This window comes from Nicotiana sylvestris, chromosome 6 (genome assembly GCF_000393655.2).
Source record: "Nicotiana sylvestris chromosome 6, ASM39365v2, whole genome shotgun sequence".
Classification (NCBI taxonomy): domain Eukaryota; kingdom Viridiplantae; phylum Streptophyta; class Magnoliopsida; order Solanales; family Solanaceae; genus Nicotiana; species Nicotiana sylvestris.
Window position 1 is genome coordinate 181,821,368 of NC_091062.1, and position 18,639 is coordinate 181,840,006.

Here is an 18,639-nt window from a genome sequence, read left to right on the forward strand (position 1 = left end):
ATTGCCCTGATTAATACCATTTCGATTTTCTTCTGTTCTTCTGCCCTAAATCTGTGTCTAAATAGGATTGTGAATTGGATATAGCTGTAGTTATTTAGGTGTTTAACCAAATGAGTTTCAGGTTTGAACTTACAAATGTAACTTCAGACTTGTAAAGTTTAGGGTAATGAAGTGATAACAGTAGGGTTTCAGGGGTGATTTAGGAATGAAACAGTTAGAATAATAGTTTAGTGTTAGTGTTTTGTTAGTGGGATATTAATTAATTTGGTAATGGGGAACCAAAGGGATTGAGGGACTGATTTTGGGAGGAGGGGAGAATTGGAGGGAGATTATTCTGAAAATCTTAAGAGAGGGCTTGAGAGTTGAAAAGAGAAAACAAAAAAGAAAGATACTGTTTCATTGCATCTATAGGAGTAACTCGAATTTTGGACTGTGAATCTGATTCCTTTTGATTGCTTAATTGGTTCAGTTGGTCTACGAGTTCAGTTTTGGGTTTAATACACGCTTGGTTGAGTCTGTTTGTGTTGTTGTTGGTATTGCTGGGGAATTTTAACTGGATTGTTGTGCTACCTGCTGCCACTGTTGCATTGCTGCTGCTGACTTCTCTTCTACTTTGTTTCTGTTCCAACTCCAGAGAAAGAGATTTCAAAACAGTTAGCTCGTTAGAACGGTCTGGCAGATTACCATTACCACACAAGATCAAAAGGGCCCATTCCGGAAAGTATGTCTGGTTCGGACAAAAGTGTTGAGGAGGAAAAGTCGGAGATGCAAATGATGAAGGAGGAAGTAGACAGGTTGAGACAAGAGATTGCTGGGATGCACCTAGCCTGGGCTAAGGGACAAACACCACCAATACTTCCCCTACTCCTACCCTTTCACCAGCTCGGACTCCGGAACACCCTTCCACTGGTCCATCAGCGAGCTTCCCCATTGCCCAATACTATCAGGGGTCGTTTGGTAGGATGTATTAGATAAAATAATGCTTGTATTAGCTTTGTGTATTAATAATACCTTGTTTGATAGACATTTTGAACTTATGCATTAGTTATGCAAGCATTAGTTATACATCCTATTTGGTATTATCCTATGCATAATTAATGCATAGAAAACCATGGTATTAGCAATGCAATGGGTTTTAATGCATGCATTAGCTTAGTTAAAGACAAAATTGTCCTTCAAAATTTATGCTGGATTAAAATATGCTAGTTATTATATTAATGCAAGTTTAAAATAATTCAAATAGTGAGAAATAAAATTATATCTCTAGTAAATAAATAAATACTTAGCATATTTCCTTTTTTATAAATAAATATTTAGTTCTATATTACAATATAGGCAGACAAATTAATTTTTTTAAACTTTTTCGTATAAAAATATTTCTCAACATATGTTTCTTTTAAAAAGTTTTAAAGTGATGGACTGGTATTGAGGGTATTTTTGTAAACAAGCAATTCTTTTAGAAATTGTGCAGTGCTTTAATACATCAAACCAAACAATGGATAACTAATACTAGCATAACTAATGCAAGCATAACTAATACCAGCATTACTAATACACCATATTCAACATTATTCTTATACACTCTACCAAACGACTCCTCAGGGGGGAACTTCTTATAATCCCCAAGCTTCACCACCCAAACAAAACCCTCCTCCACCAGCTATTCCTGTTTTCGTGGCACCTCCACCCGCCACATTGCAAAAATCACCTGATGAACCAGTGTTTCAGGTTCAAGACAATCAATACTATCCTCCTGAACTCACCTTCAAACCACCTGAGCCATACACTTACACCCCTCACCTTCAGTTCCCTACAGAAACTGAGAGGCCAGCTAAGAATCCGGAGCAGGATGAAGTGCTCCGTAAAGTGAAAAGCCTGTAGCAATCCTTCAGGAATATGCATGGATTGGGCAGCCAAGTTAGTGTGGCCTACAAAGATCTGTGTCCCTTCCCCGATGTTCAATTGCCGGCCGATTTTAAAATGCCAAAGTTTGATCTATATGAGGGGCATGGTGATCCCATGGCGCATCTACGAGGTTTCTGTAGTAAGATGAGAGGGGCAGGGGGAAAGGATGAGTTGCTGATTGCTTATTTCGGTCAAAGTTTAAGTGGGTCCGCATTGGAATGGTACACGAGGCAGGATCCCAGCAGGTGGTATACTTGGGACGATCTAGCACAAGTATTTGCAGGTCATTTCCAGTATAACCTCGAGATCGTCCCCGACCGTCTCACACTGTTAAAACTTGAGAAAAAGCCCGAAGAGAGCTTCAGGGAATTTGGATTCCGTTGGAGAGAACAAGCAGCAAGAGTCGATCCGCCAATGAGGGAAGGTGAAATGGTGGACTACTTCTTACAAACGTTGGAGCCAACCTACTTTGGTCACCTGGTGACGTCGGTTGGTAAATCTTTCAATGAAGTAGTAAAAATGGGCGGCATGGTTGAAGAGGGACTCAGGTCCAACAAGATAATGAGTTATTCGGCGATCAAGGCCACAACTCAGGCTATCCAAAGCGGCACGGGAGGTGCGCTCGGGAAAAAGAAGAGAGAGGAGGTCGCAACAGTCGAAGCAGGTACTTGGTCCAGATCAAGAGGTCCAGCCCCTCGCTATCAAACCAGACCCCATTACCCAAATTATCCGCACAATCCATACAACCCTCCACAACCCTATTTCTCCGTCCATCATGCCCAAACTTACACCCAGCCTCCGGCTCGTCCGCAATGGCGTGCGCCGGCTCCCCAACATACATATCCACCTCCACAAAACACATATCCACCACCGAGAGCATACAGGAATCCTCCAAGGCCAAGCTTCCATGGAAATCAGGCTTTCAGGAATGAAAGGATGCAGAAGCCGAGAACATTCACTCCGTTGGGAGAAACCTATACTACTCTGTTCCACAAGTTGAGACAGATAGGCTTATTAAATCCTGTTGAACCCAAATTGCCAAATCCCCTTCCCAGAAATCAGGACCACTCAGTAAGCTGTGAATATTGTTCGAGGGCTCCCGGGCATGATACTGAGAAGTGTTGGAAGTTAAAGACTGCCATACAAGATCTTATTGACACAAATAGGATCGAGGTTCAGGCACAAGAGGCACCCAACATCAATGAAAACTCGTTACTGGTGCACCATGAGGCCCACATGATCGAACTAGTGCACGAAGGAGGGAAACTTAAAACACCCTCACAAACGGTAATGATGATTCGTGCCAGTCCGAACGAAAATTCGACCAGTGGAAAGGCAGTGGTACAGTTGGGAAAGGCAGATGATAAGCCATTTGTGGTAATGGGGAAAGATTCGTCTGTTGCTGCGAAGAAGCCAGAGCCAGCCAAGGCAGTGCTGCAAGGAGTATCAAGCAGACCAGTGTTGATGGTGAAGGGGGTCCACGTGGAACCAGTTATTATCAGGCCAGTCATGCAGTTGCCGGTAACAAGTGAGAAAGCTATGCCGTGGAGCTACAGTCAAGTGACAGTGATGCATAAGGGGAAGAAGGTTGTGGAAGAAGTATGTGAGGCTCAAGGGTTAACTCGTTCGGGAAGGTGTTTTGTTCCCGCAGAATTGAGAAGGGCCAATCCTGTAACAATCAAGAAGTCAGTGACGGAGGAAGAAGCAGAGGAGTTCTTGAAAAAGATGAAGGCACAGGATTACTCAATTATAGAGCAGTTGAGAAAGACCCCAGCCCAGATTTCTTTGCTATCCTTATTGATCCATTCAAACGATCATTGTCAGGCCTTAATGAAGATTCTGAACGAAGCTCATGTCCCGGACAAGCTCTTAGTGAACCATTTGGAGAAAATAGTGCACAAAATCTTCGAAGTAAACCGAGTAACATTCTCTGACGATGAGTTACCGGTAGAGGGTACTGAACACAACAGAGCACTCTACCTGACGGTAAAATGCAAAGAATCGGTGGTCACTCGAGCACTAATTGATAATGGGTCAAGTGCCAATATCTGTCCTTTGGCCACTCTGAACAAACTAAAGGTTGTTGATGATAGGATCCACAAGAACAGCGTCTGCGTCCGAGGTTTTGATGGGGGCGGTACTGACACAGTGGGTGATATCGTACTGGAATTAACCATTGGTCCAGTCGAGTTCACCATGGAATTTCAAGTGATAGATGTGACGGTGTCGTACAATCTTTTGTTGGGACGACCCTGGATCCATGCAGCTAAAGCAGTGCCTTCTACACTGCATCAAATGGTCAAATTTGAATGGGATAGACAAGAGATTGTGGTACACGGGGATGACAGCACCCATGCCGCCAGTGATGCTATTGTGCCCTTCATAGAAACCGACGATGACAAGGGCCCATGGGTTTATCAGGTTTTTGACACAATCTCAGTAGACAAAATTCCTGAGGGTGGGAGCCTTCCACTTCCCAGAATCACAGCCGCAACCTTCATGATAGCCTCAGAGATGTTGAACAGCGGGTTTGTACCAAGGAAAGGTCTGGAGATTGATCTGCAGGGAATGATCTAGCCAGTTTCCTTGCCTAAGAACTTGGATACTTTTGGGTTGGGATTCAAGCCTACCGCAGCGGATGTAAAGCGGGCCCGCAAATTGAAGAAAAGAGTCTGGGTCCTTTCTAAGCCAATCCCACGCCTGTCCAGATCATTTGTCAAAGCAGGGTGCAGAAAGTTGCCAGTCCCGGAAGTTCTTGGACCCTTGATCGGGCCAGATGGAGATTTGAATGAGGGCTTTGAAAGAATGTTCGCTGAGGTCAACACAATAGAAGCCGGAGAGGGTTCCAGTAAGGCAGACATACAATTTGTGGGGCCTAGAGCCAATGTCAACAACTGGACAGCTACTCCCCTTCCTACTTGGAGGGAGTCCTGGTAGTTGGCTCTGATTTTCCTTTTCTGTTTTCTGGATTATTCCAGGGTTGTAATCCAGATTCCTTTTTATTTCTATTATTGTTCAACAAAATGTGAAACCTTGTTATCCTATAATTCAATAAAATGAAAAGTTTCTTCTTCATTCCTTATTTTATTTTTTATTTTAATTCTTGTTTCTTTCTTTTCTTTTTTCCTGAACAGTTCTTTTCATACTGGTCTTAACGACATGGCATACACAACGGATCTTCAACCTAGTCTAAAAGATCAATCTGATTCCGAACTGACTATACAAGAGGTCGATTATGATAATGAATCGGAATACGATGAGGATGAAGCCTTCGAGGAGATAAACAGGGAGTTAAGCCAGTTTGAAGAAAAATCCAAGCCCAACTTAAATGACACAGAAGCCATCAATTTAGGGGATGCCGACGATATCAGAGAAACTAAAATAAGCATCCACATTGCACCAAATATCAGGGAGGAATTGATCAAAACACTTATTGAGTTCAAAGATGTTTTTGCATGGTCATATGATGACATGCCGGGGTTAAGCACAGATTTAGTGGTTCATAAATTGCCCACTGACCCGGCATGCCCTCCCGTCAAGCAGAAATTGAGGAAGTTCAAAACGGATATGAGTGTGAAGATTAAAGAGGAAGTAACCAAGCAGCTGCAAGCAAAGGTTATTCGTGTCACTCGATATCCTGATTGGTTGGCTAATGTGGTGTCGGTGCCAAAGAAAGATGGGAAGATCAGGGTGTGTGTCGATTACCGCAATCTGAACAGGGCAAGCCCAAAGGACAACTTTCCTTTACCCAACATTCATATCTTGATCGACAATTGCGCCAGACGTGAGATTGGATCTTTTGTAGATTGCTATGCTGGGTATCATCAGATTCTGATGGATGAAGAAGATGCGGAAAAGACGGCATTCATCACGCCATGGGGGACTTATTGCTACCGGGTAATGCCATTTGGTTTGAAGAATGCTGGGGCAACGTACATGAGAGCAATGACCACTGTGTTTCATGACATGATCCACAAAGAGATTGAGGTGTACGTGGATGATGTGATCATAAAGTCCAAACATCAGGAAGACCACGTAGCAGACTTAAGGAAGTTTTTCCAAAGGCTTCGAAGGTATGATATTAAGCTCAACCCGGCCAAATGTGCATTTGGTGTTCCATCTGGAAAGTTGTTGTGATTCATCGTCAGTCGGCGAGGTATTGAACTGGACCCGTCAAAGATCAAATCTATCCAAGATTTGCCACCGCCGAAGAACAAGACAGCAGTAATGAGTCTGTTGGGAAGGTTGAATTACATCAGCAGATTTATTGCACAACTCACAGCAACCTGTGAACCCATCTTTCGGCTATTGAAGAAGGATGCCGCGGTAGAATGGACGGCAGAATGCCAGGAGGCATTTGACCAGATCAAAGGATATTTATCAAATCCACCTGTATTGGTTCCACCTGAGCCAGGGAGACCGTTAATTCTTTATCTAACGGTTTTGGAGAATTCGTTTGGCTGCGTGTTGGGGCAACACGACATTACAGGAAGAAAGGAGCAAGCCATCTATTATCTCAGCAAGAAGTTTACAGTATATGAGGTTAAGTACACTCAACTCGAGAAGACATGTTGCGCCCTAACTTGGGTGGCCCAGAAATTGAAGCATTATTTGCCCTATCTCATTTCCCGCTTGGATCCGCTAAAGTATATTTTTCAGAAGCCTATGCCCACAGGAAGGTTAGCGAAATGGCAAATATTACTCACGGAGTTTGACATCGTCTATGTGACGAGGACAGCCATGAAGGCCCAAGCGCTGGTAGATCACTTGGCTGAGAATCCTGTTGACGAAGAATACGAGCCGTTGAGGACGTATTTTCCTGACGAGGAAGTAATGCATATAGATGAGTTGGAATTACCTGAGGAACCAGGTTGGAAGCTTTTCTTTGATGGAGCCGCAAATGCGAAGGGTGTTGGAATAGGAGCGGTACTTATTTCTGAAACAGGACGTCATTATCCTGTTACAGCTCAGCTGCGTTTCTATTGTACCAATAACATGGCTGAGTATGAGGCATGCATTTTGGGTCTGCGATTAGCTGCAGACATGGATGTCCAGGACGTTTTGGTCTTGGGAGACTCGGACCTCCTGGTGCATCAGATTCAGGGTGAATGGGAAACACGGGATTTGAAGCTCATACCATATCGACAATGTTTGCACGTCTGAGCAAGCGATTTCGATCAGTGGAGTTCAGACACATCCCGAGAGTTCACAATGAGGTTGCCGATGCATTGGCCACTTTAGCATCGATGTTGCATCACCCAGACAAAATTCATGTTGACCCGTTGTACATCCAGGTTCGTGATCAGCATGCTTATTGCAACATGATAGAGGAAGAAGTGGATGGCGAGCCATGGTTTTATGACGTCAAGGAGTACCTCAGGATGGGGATATACCCGGAGCAGGCCACCGGAGATCAAAAGAGTCATTCGGCGATTGTCAAATGGATTCTTCCTTAGTGGAGGAGTGTTGTACAAAAGAACCCCAGATTTGGGATTGCTGAGATGTATAGATGCCAGTCAAGCCACGACGGTTATGACAGAGGTACATGCTGGAGTTTGTGGGCCACATATGAGCGGATATGTATTGGCAAAGAAGATTCTTCGAGCAGGGTATTATTGGCTCACTATGGAGCGTGATTGTATCAGTTTCGTGCGGAAATGCCATCAATGTCAGATACACGGAGATTTGATTCATTCTCCGCCGACAGAATTGCATACAATGTCAGCGCCATGGCCATTTGTTGCATGGGGCATGGATGTCATTGGACCTATTGAGCCGGCAGCTACCAACGGTCATAGATTCATTCTGGTGACCATCGACTATTTCACTAAGTGGGTTGAAGCTAAAACTTTCAAGTCGGTAACCAAGAAGGCAGTGGTGGATTTTGTTCACTCCCATATCATCTGTAGATTTGGGATCCCAAAAGTGATCATCACGGATAATGGTGCTAATCTTAACAGCAATTTGATGAAAGAGGTATGTCAACAGTTTAAAGATTGCACACCGCAATTCCACCCCATATCGTCCCAAGGCGAATGGAGCAGTTGAAGCAGCCAACAAGAACATCAAGAAGATACTGAGGAAGATGGTAGAAGGGTCCAGACAATGGCATGAAAAATTACCATTTGCATTGTTGGGTTATCGCACCACTGTCCGGACTTCAGTAGGTGCAACCCCTTATTTGTTGGTATATGGAACTGAAGCAGTAATACCGACAAAAGTTAAAATTCCATCCCTTCGAATTGTCGCTGAGGCTGAGATTGATGATGACGAGTGGGTCAAAACCCGTTTGGAACAGTTAAACTTGATTGATGAAAAGAGATTGGCAGCTGTGTGTCATGGCCAGTTATATCAAAAGAGGATGGCGAGAGCCTACAACAAGAAGGTGCGCCCCAGAAAATTTGAGGTGGGGCAGCAGGTGTTGAAACGAATCCTGCCACATCAGGCCGAAGCGAAAGGCAAGTTTGCCCCGAATTGGCAAGGACCGTTCATTATAACCAGAGTGTTGTCCAATGGCGCGTTATGTTTAACAGATATCGACGGGAAATGCGTCGACATGGCTATCAATTCTGACGCAGTTAAGAGATATTATATATGATTTCTTTTGATTGTAATTGTTGTTTGTGGTTGGCATTTATCGGAGAATGAAATGACGGAGGCAATTCTTTCTTATATCCAAACACTTTAACTTTTGCTTCCCCTTTTGAGCCTTATTCATTCTTTCATATCCCTCTTTTGGAATCAGTAATTAAAATAAAAGAAAAAGAAAAAGAGAAAAATAATGATAATAAAGACAAAAGAAAATCACAAGAAAAACAAAGGAATTGGGAACTACGTTTGACATGATTCCTCAAAGAAGGATACGTAGGCGCCTCACAGCTCGGTCATAGTGTAACAAAAAATAAAAATCCCCAAGCAAGAAAAACTGGGGCACAAGTTGTGTTTGTAATTTTGAAAAGAAAGTTTGATTCCAAGAGTTGTAATATTTTACCCATCAAAAGTATTTCGAGCCTTTTGATACCCCTTTTCCTTTCAGCCAAACACGAAAACCCATATTGATGTCCAAAAAAGACCTCCCGATCAGTATCCGAGAAGTGCAAAGTCATGCAAACGGAAGTCGGGGATAACCCCCGATCCCCAGCAGAGAAGAGGACCATAAACTGGAAATGAATTGATAGCCGAAAAGAATCCCCAGCAGAGAGAGTCATATCGGCAGCACTCCAATCCCCAGCTGAAAAATAAAATAAAATGAGAGAGTCTTATCGGTGAAAACCTTCACAGGCACCATAAGGCGACGAAAGTTGAGAGAAATAAAATGAGAGAGTCTTATCGGTGAAAACCTTCACAGGCACCATAAGGCGACGGGAGTTGAGAGAAATGAGAGAGTCTTATTAGTGAAAACCCCTCGAAGGGCACTATGAGGCGACAAGGCAAGATTGGCAAGAAGGATCCGCGGTTGGCAAAGAGTTGAGTGTTTTATTTATCCCCGACAGGATAAGGCTGTCCGAAAGATTGATTGACACAAATAGATTGGGTTGATTAATCCGGAATGCACGACATGATCGTTGGGATCGGTTATATCTTTCAGATAAGTTATTTTCTTTCTTTTTCCCCAGCATTTGTTCAGAAAGACTTCTTCTTTTTCTATTTTTGAAATCATCACTTTTTCATTTCTTGCTTTAAAAGACTTTACCTCCCCAGCAGTTTGTTTTTGAAAGGGATTTTCAGAGCTTACTACCAGTTGCCAAAATGGTGCAAAACAAAATGCGAATAGGACAAGCCAAAGATAAGGCGACAAAGCAAAAGAAGTTGGTCGCAAGACCAAATAATGAATGGGTCTAGAGCCCAAGAGGACCAAATTTCCAGGGGAGTTAGAGAAAAACAGAAAGAACAATAGTTGAAAAGTTATGGATCAAATTCCAAGAGGATCACCAGCAGATTTGCGAGATACAGGAACAACTCCGACAGATTCTCGACCAAGTTCCACAATGGTCGAACAACACAGAGCGGGGAAGGAGGAGAAAAGAAAAACCATCCCCAGCAGAGTCGCCAGAGCTGTCACACCTCCTTTTTCCTACCCCGTAAGGGTATAAGGGATTTTTTCCAATTAAAGGACAATCGAAACGGGATTTGTTTAATTAATTCAGAGTCGCCACTTGGGAGATTTATGGTGTCCCAAGTCACCGGTCGAATCCCGAATCGAGGAAAAGATTGACTCTGTTTAACAGTCCGCGAACCAGAAATCCGGATAAGGAATTCTGTTAACCCGGGAGAAGGTGTTAGGCATTCCCGAGTTCCGTGGTTCTAGCACGGTCGCTCAACTGTTATATTCGGCTTATTTATCTGATTTTTAACAATTAAGAACTTATATGCAAATTTTAACTTTGAACCGTTTTTATCAATTTTATTATTATTGTTATTATTTTACGGAGAATTGCAACGTTGTGAAAACGTATCTCGAACCACGTCACAGTCAATGCACCCGTGGTTATCGACACATTTCGACTCCGTTGAGATTTGAATTTGGGTCACATGAATGCACACCCGTATTTAAGAAAATAATTTATTAGAGACGCGCCTAAAGCGACTAGCGTATTGTTGTTTTGGGAAAGGCCGTAAAATTTTGCTAAACGGCCCCGTCCCGAAATCTAAGCAGTTTCATCAAAACACATATAGAGGGCCCCGCAGCCAGCGTATTCTTGTTTGGCGAGGCACGTCTCATTAGTTAAATTTTTTTAAAAATCAGATAAATAAGCCGAATATAACATGGTGTGCATTTAAATTTGCAACGTCATGAAAATGCATCTCGAACCACGTTTACAACCAGTGTACACGTGGTCGTCGGCACATTTCGACTCTGTCGAGATTTGGATTTGGGTTGCATAAATGCACACCCGAGTTTTAGGAAGGTAAGATTAATTAAGGCGCGTCCTAAAGAGACTATCGTATCGTTGTTTTGGGAGGAGGCCCTGAAAATTTACTAGACGGCCAACTCCAAAGTCTATCCGGTTATTGAGTCCTTTTATTGAGGGCCCCGCAATTTGTGATTTACTGTGGCGAGGCACGCCTCCTTTATTTTAAGGATATCCTAAAGTGAATACATTTCTATTTAAATTAGCCTCTAAAATAAAATAAAAAACCTAATTAATTACGAGCTTAAAAAAAAAATAAGAAAACGTAACATACTAATTGCTAGATTAAGACAAATATTAATGGAAAGGAATTTTACTAAAAAAAGAAAAAAAATTCGAAATTGTAAATAAAATACGAAATTTGCCAACTAATATTCAAAAGAAATCAATTATAGCTAGATTAAAAGCTCGCATTGTTATAAAAAAAAACTATTAGAATTAATTATTCACAACCACTTGAAACTATATTTAATCATAATTACTAAAGCTTATTAGAAAGTTTATTAAACTTAAACGTTGACTCATCTTGCTCAAGCTCACATCTAATGGATTAATGTTCTTAGCCTTGAGAGTTATTGGGATTTCTGAAACTCGGGTGATGTCCTTTCTCGATATCTAATGGATTAATGTCCTGTCTTTTGAGAGTTATTGGGATTTCTGGGTCTTCGCTTCGTTTTTCCGAAGTCTGGTTGATTTTTTGGTTACTGCTCCACCGGTTTTCAAACTCTGTTTCTGGACTATTGCATTACTGCTACTGGTTGTTTGTTGTTGCTGCGTTATTCCTACTGCTGCTGATCCTATTCTTCCTTTCCTTGTATTCAAATATCAGGTACACTACTCTGAATCATTTTGACATATGCATTGAAGCTGAAATGAAATGGCCAGAAGATTTATGCTTCTAATTATAGAATATTCGTATTTTTGGTTAGATATTCATTATGTGTTTCATGTTATATGAATGGTAGCGTTAAATTGCGGAACTATTAGATGGGTGTCGGTATGAACACCATAAGTATTAGTTTCGGCTTTGTTAATTTTTTAGTTTGAGATCGCATTCAAATCAAATTGGTAAATAGTCAATATGGGAAATCGATTTAATTTTGGGGGAAAGGGTTAGTAAAATCTAGATTTGAATTTGCAAATATTGGAATAGAAGCAATTTGAGTTTTTTTTAATCTTTGAATCTTGTTAGTAACAAAGATCCGCAAATATTAGGCCAATAATTTCGTAGAATCAGCAGGCTTGATGCTTTTAATGTGTGATTCAACGTAGCAAGGCTAAGAACATTAATCCATTAGATGCGAGCTTGAGCAAGATGAGTCAACGTTTAAGTTTAATAAACTTTCTAATAAGCATTAGTAATTATGGTTAAATCTAGTTTCAAGTGGTTGTGAATAATTAATTTCAATAGTTTTTTTTTATAACAATGCGAGCTTTTAATCTAGCTATAATTGATTTCTTTTGAATATTAGTTGGCGAATTTCGTATTTTATTTACAATTTCGAATTTTTTTTTTCTTTTTTTAAGTAAAATTCCTTTCCGTTAATATTTGTCTTAATCTAGCAATTAGTATGTTACGTTTTCTTTTTTTTTTTTAAGCTCGTAATTAATTAGGATTTTTATTTTATTTTAGAGGCTAATTTAAATAGAAATGTAGTCACTTTAGGATATCCTTAAAATAAAGGAGGCGTGCCTCGCCACAGTAAATCACAAATTGCGGGGCCCTCAATAAAAGGACTCAATAACCGGAAAGACTTTGGAGTTGGCCGTCTAGTAAATTTTCACGGCCTCCTCCCAAAATAACGATACGATAGTCTCTTTAGGACGCGCCTTAATTAATCTTACCTTCCTAAAACTCGGGTGTGCATTTATGCAACCCAAATCCAAATCTCGACAGAGTCGAAATGTGCCGACGACCACGTGTACACTGGTTGTAACGTGGTTCGAGATGCATTTCCATGACGTTGCAAATTCTTTTTTAAAAAAAAAAAAAAAAAATTAACTAATGAGTCGTGCCTCGCCAAACAAGAATACGCTGGCTGCGGGGCCCTCTATATGTGTTTTGATGAAACTGCTTAGATTTCGGGACGGGGCCGTTTAGCAAAATTTTACGGCCTTTCCCAAAACAACAATACGCTAGTCGCTTTAGGCGTGTCTTTAATAAATTATTTTCTTAAATACGGGTGTGCATTCATGTGACCCAAATCCAAATCTCAACGGAGTCGAAATGTGTCGATAACCACAGGTGCATTGACTGTGACGTGGTTCGAGATACGTTTTCACAACGTTGCAATTCTCCGTAAAATAATAACAATAATAATAAAATTGATAAAAGCGGTTCAAAGTTAAAATTTGCATATAAGTTCTTAATTGTTAAAAATCAGATAAATAAGCCGAATATAACAGTTGAGTGACCGTGCTAGAACCACGGAACTCGGGAATGCCTAACACCTTCTCCCGGGTTAACAGAATTCCTTATCCGGATTTCTGGTTCGCGGACTGTTAAACAGAGTCAATCTTTTCCTCGATTCGGGATTCGACCGGTGACTTGGGACACCATAAATCTCCCAAGTGGCGACTCTGAATTAATTAAACAAATCTCGTTTCGATTGTCCTTTAATTGAAAAAACTCCCTTATATCCTTACGGGGTAGGAAAAAGGAGGTGTGACAACTATGACTTGAGTCCCTAGTCCATATTCAATCAATGAATTACACCTAAATCCCAAACTAGTTGGGTTCGGCATTCTGAATCTACCATTTTCATTATGCTCTATTTGGGAACACGTCCTTAGTGGATATTGGTTTCAAAAAGAGTTACCTGCTATAACCTATAAGGGGAAGGAGGAAGTCAAAACCACTATATTCAGGGGCGGAGCTAGTGCTTTGGTTATGGTTTCAGCCGAACACAGTAGCTTTGGTCCAAAACCGGTATTTGTCTTAAGAAATTCATTGAATATGTACAAAATTGTTAATTTAGAATCCACTAACTTAAAAGGACTAAAATCTCAAACCCATAAGTTTCAAATCCTGGCTCCACCTCTTACTATATTAAGCAAACACACTTGTTCTAAGACGAAGAAAAAAAAAGGCAGCCCGATGCACAAGGCATTCCGCGTCACGCAGGGTCCGCGGAAGGGCCGCACCCCAAGGGGTATGATGTAGACAACCTACCCTAATGCAAACATTACTTAGTGTTATGAAAGGCGAAAACCGCAGAAAAGCTTTAAGGTCTGTTGGGGCTTTAAGCGCAAAGCACAAATAAAGCGTGAACTTTAATTGAAAAAGGCACAACCGAAGAAAAAGTAAAAATATGTATTTGTAGTTCAAGACTAATAATTATAAGCATGAATAACAAATATATGGACAAAAAAATTGAAAAAAATTTACGATAAAGTGAAATATCAATTGTTTAATATCGCCTTTTTAGGATTACACTCATTAAGTAAGGAAAAATATGCCTTAAAGCCTTGATGCGGCACTAAAGCGAGGCGAAGCGCTCAACATGTTTTGAGCCTCGCTTTAGGGCTTAAGCGCGCCTTTGACAACACTGACATTACTGCATTAGTGGTTGCTTCCACGACTCAAACTCGTGACCTATAGGTCACACGGAGACGATTTTACAGTTGCTTCGAGGCTCCCATTCACACTCGTTCTAAAAAGAACATAATAAAATGACTAAATCAAGTTAATTGACAAAAATGGATGGAAAAGAAGTGAAGCACATTCAGTTGAATAAAATAGATGCTTGAACACCATGACTTCCACGGAGCTTCTCATAATAACAAAGACCTTTTGTTTTAGCTCCTCGGCTAATCACTGTTTGTCAGTTGTCACTACTCAGTCAAATCAAATCTTTTTCTTATGGTCCTTCTATTTGTAGGTTGCACTTTAAGGGTTAAACATTTCGAAAACTTCGATAAGTGAAACAAAAAGCCATTAAGCTGAGGCTCTCTCGACTAGATTAACTATCATTATCAGAACAGAGCTACCAAGTGCTGTCAATAGTGCAAAAAAATCCATGTGTAACAGTAAAATGAAAAATAGCCTACTGAAATAAAGAATAAAAATACCTCTTTCAAGACATTACTGACATCCGAAGTGGGCTCAAATTTCCGGACAAGTACACCCTATGAAACAAAAAACACTGTATTAAAAGAGGACGTCTCGAAGCATTATACAAGTATGTAAATTTTCCGCTCAAACTACTGAGTAATCGCTGCACATCTATGTCTCAAAACACATAACTGCCAAGGTGGATTCAGTTGAATGAATACAGAATGGGTTTGCTTTCATGTAGAACTATTTTTTTCCCCATGATGCATAAAGTAGCATCAAGAAAACGCTAAACTGATAGATGCACTTGGTTGGCTGGTGGTATAACTTAATTCCATGACATCTGATTTAGAGGAGTTGACAGCATTAGAGACCAGAAAGCTGAAGATATTGTAAATGCTGCTTCATTCAGGATGACTTCCTCTTGAAATAAAAATTAGTTAACTATTAAAAAGTTTACCAATGATGATTCATTATCAAGAAGAGTTAGCTTTACTCAGCTCAATCCATGCCCATAAATTCAACTTTTCACGCCCTTAAGCCTAAGGATGCCTTACACATTTTCTTTATATTGCTTTTTCCAATGCGTTTCTATGTATTCTAAATGATAAGTGTATATGTATTCTAACTGATAAGTGTATGTATGCATAACTAAATAGAAGTTATTTTAGTCAATGCCCACTTTTCCCATGTATATATGACCAAATCCAAAGATTCAGTTCTGACATTTGCTGAACTCTAGCCACAGCACCTCGGCACCACCATCTCTTTATATAACCATAGACACCAAATCATCCTCTCTTTCACAAAAAGTGCCTGTAGCTGCTGTACCGTTCTTTCTAGCATTAATAGAGTGGTCAAGGGCTTCTACTGCAAAACAAGAACATAAAGACACAAAACAAGAGCTAAATGAAAAGGAAAAGGGCTTCATCTGGTTCATAAAAAGAAACTCTCTCTCAATCTTCTCCCCCCCCCCCCCCCACAAAAAAAAAAAAAAAAGAAGCTCAACCTTTCCCTCCGCCATCTCCTAGTCGAGTTTGCTATCCATTATTCGTTCTTCATCATCATTCACCATAACTCACCAAGATCTGCCTCTTACCCAATTCAGAAGGTCTAATCTTAATATAACCCTCTGATTTTTACTTGGCTCATCATTGTTCAGTAAGATTCACTGGAACCAACATAATCTAGGCCTCATCAGGAAAATGCAGTTTAAGAAAGAATGGGAAATGACTCCAAGTCAGCAAGATGTTTAGAAGGATGATTAGTTAAATTGTCAAATGCAAAGCCTTCTGCTCCATATTAGATTGTATAGCTTATGATTTTGTACTTACCAGTTTCTATGAGCGGAAGTTTCGCAACGAAGGAATTTCCGCCCAAGCTCTCCTTTCTGGATGTCAAAGATCGGGTTTATACCTTATTGAATGAATGTTTTGAAATTGTTTCTTCTGAGGTTCTGTTGAGACCAAACTCAGAATTGAGTGGGCTTTCGCCTAAGTTCAAAGTATTGCAATTTATCAGACGACAAATTCCAGCCAAAAATTCATAAGCTTTTAAGCTCATGAATTAGGATTCCAGTCTGCAAAAGCTTCATGAATTAGGAGTCCAGCTGTTCAGTGTGGGCTGGGATCAACGGAGAGTACATTTCTCAATAGGATAATATGCCAACACATATGAAGTATCTTAGGATAGGCAGTATCAGCTGCCAATTTTTTTTTTTTGATAAATGAATTCACCAATTACACACACAAAAATGAAAAACAAGGGGGGGGGGGGGTATACAGAGAAAGACAATCATTCTGAAGAGCAGACACAAGGACTTTCATTCTGTAGAGATAAATAAACAGACCTCGTTAGATGGCACTTTTAAGCAGGCACGTAGTGCTGGATTCTCCAATTTTTGCAACAAGACCCCGAGGCAAGGAAAACCTGAAAATATGATATTAGTTAGAAGTAGTATATCATATACCAGAGTTTTGGTCCCAGTGGACCCATTTAAAGAGCAAACTAAGAAGTTACAAGTTAAAACTTCAGTCAATGATTTGGCATGTACAGAAAAACAGCATGTAGTGGTGGAACCATACAAGTTTGAAACGATAAATTAATACTGATGGCTTTCTTATTTCAGGGCCCCCCCGCCACAGCATAAATTAATGTTGTGATTAAGGATTAAAGGGAAGCAAATAACATAAACAAAATTCGTGTTCACCAACAAAAATTCCTGCTTGGCCCCTGTGCTGCTGACACCTTATTTCTCAGAGTTAAACCTCAATTTATGACCCTTTATCACGTTGATAATGCCAATCTTTTAGTTCTTTCAATGACACCTTATCTTCTCTTCCTTTCTCCTTTTACAGGACCAAGAGGCATCTCTGTTTCTTCCACATATGCCTTCATGTCAGAGGCTGAAATGCCTGGAGGAGTTTCCATTCATCCAGCCGCCTTCTCATTAGCAAAACTAACCACAGTCTGGGAGTTAAATATTTCTCTTACTTCTCTCCCATCAAGTATCATCATCACACAATTACAGCTAGACATCATGACAAGCCAACTGGCAGCAACAAAGATACTTGATTGGCAAATAAGAAAGGAGCAGACACAGTCATCAGTTGGTTAGGTTCGAAATAAGCTTATATTCAAAATTTAGAACTGGATATTTTTCTATAACATGCAACTCAAAAGTACACTTGTTTTAGTTCATATTTGCGTATTAATTGATTTTTCCAGCAACAGAATCGAACTTAAGAACTCCGTGATTGATGCATTAAAAAAAATAGACACAGAATTCAGACCAAACATAGTGAAATGAAGCTAATCCCAGAGATCAGTCAGTTGTCATAATCTAATTCAAGAAAATAAATATTCTTGGTTAACAAACTGTGTAATTGAAAACAGAGACTGTTTGCAAAGTCCTAGCCATTTAGGTGATTCCTCAGCATGGATGACCTGAATGAGCAGATAATTTCACAAAAGGAGACAGACTCACCACAATACTTCCCATTCCTCTCATAGTCTTCCAGAAAATGAGACACAACTGTAGTGGGGATTACATAACCAATATTTTCAGCGTCATCAGATCTGTAAACCTAAAGGAGTTGTTGTGCAAGCATTAGCAATATGAAAACAACACATGAAGTAAATTAAAAAAAAAAGGCATGAGATTCTTGAAGAGGATCATAACTTTGTCAAACATAGTGGAGGAACAGTATGCTGATCATTATTGGTTTTTAAGGCAAATGCACCAGAAAACATTTTGTACCCTGAGGAGTTACTGACCTCATTCACTAAATAGATCAAGCAAGATAAAAAAAGTGACAAATATAAAAAGTAATTTGAAGAACTGTTGATGCAGCACATAGCCGTAAGAGATACTACCACCCTTAGTTGCCCCAAGCGATACTATTATGGTTTGCCTTGGGCCGAGCTCTTAAGCTAGCCTCAGAATGCCTTTCAAAAGAGATGAAAATAACAGCAGCGGTAATATAAACAACTACAATTATGTGATTAAGTAACCATTTCATACTTGAAATAAATAGTTGCATCCTGTCATTACAAATCCCTAAAAGAGAGGACTTTGCGTAAACTAAAGTGGCAAGCCAAAAGAAGCAAGAGTCTGGTCACATAAATAACCATTATCCAAATCTGACAAGCAACTACCTGAAATGCCACTCCAATGCAATCTCCATCATCATTGAATGCAGGACCCCCACTATTACCTAAAATCCTTGCCATTAGTAGCAGCAACTACAGTAAAGCAAGAAAAAAAAT

The 18,639-nt window shown here is 40.3% G+C and overlaps 1 protein-coding gene across 3 annotated transcripts in view; it reads right to left on the reverse strand.

The window, feature by feature from the left end:
* The window catches only part of LOC104219576 (protease Do-like 2, chloroplastic), a 30,358-nt gene that overhangs the window by 5,335 nt on the left and 6,384 nt on the right, over window positions 1–18,639 (reverse strand). For all 3 annotated transcript variants that reach the window (XM_009770274.2, XM_009770275.2, XM_009770273.2), the window contains 4 exons: window positions 18,529–18,587; window positions 17,858–17,957; window positions 16,721–16,800; window positions 14,889–14,945 (listed from right to left, as the gene is read on the reverse strand). In XM_009770274.2, coding sequence (XP_009768576.1) covers window positions 14,889–14,945; window positions 16,721–16,800; window positions 17,858–17,957; window positions 18,529–18,587 — 296 coding nt within the window. The remainder of the gene's footprint in view (window positions 1–14,888; window positions 14,946–16,720; window positions 16,801–17,857; window positions 17,958–18,528; window positions 18,588–18,639) is intronic.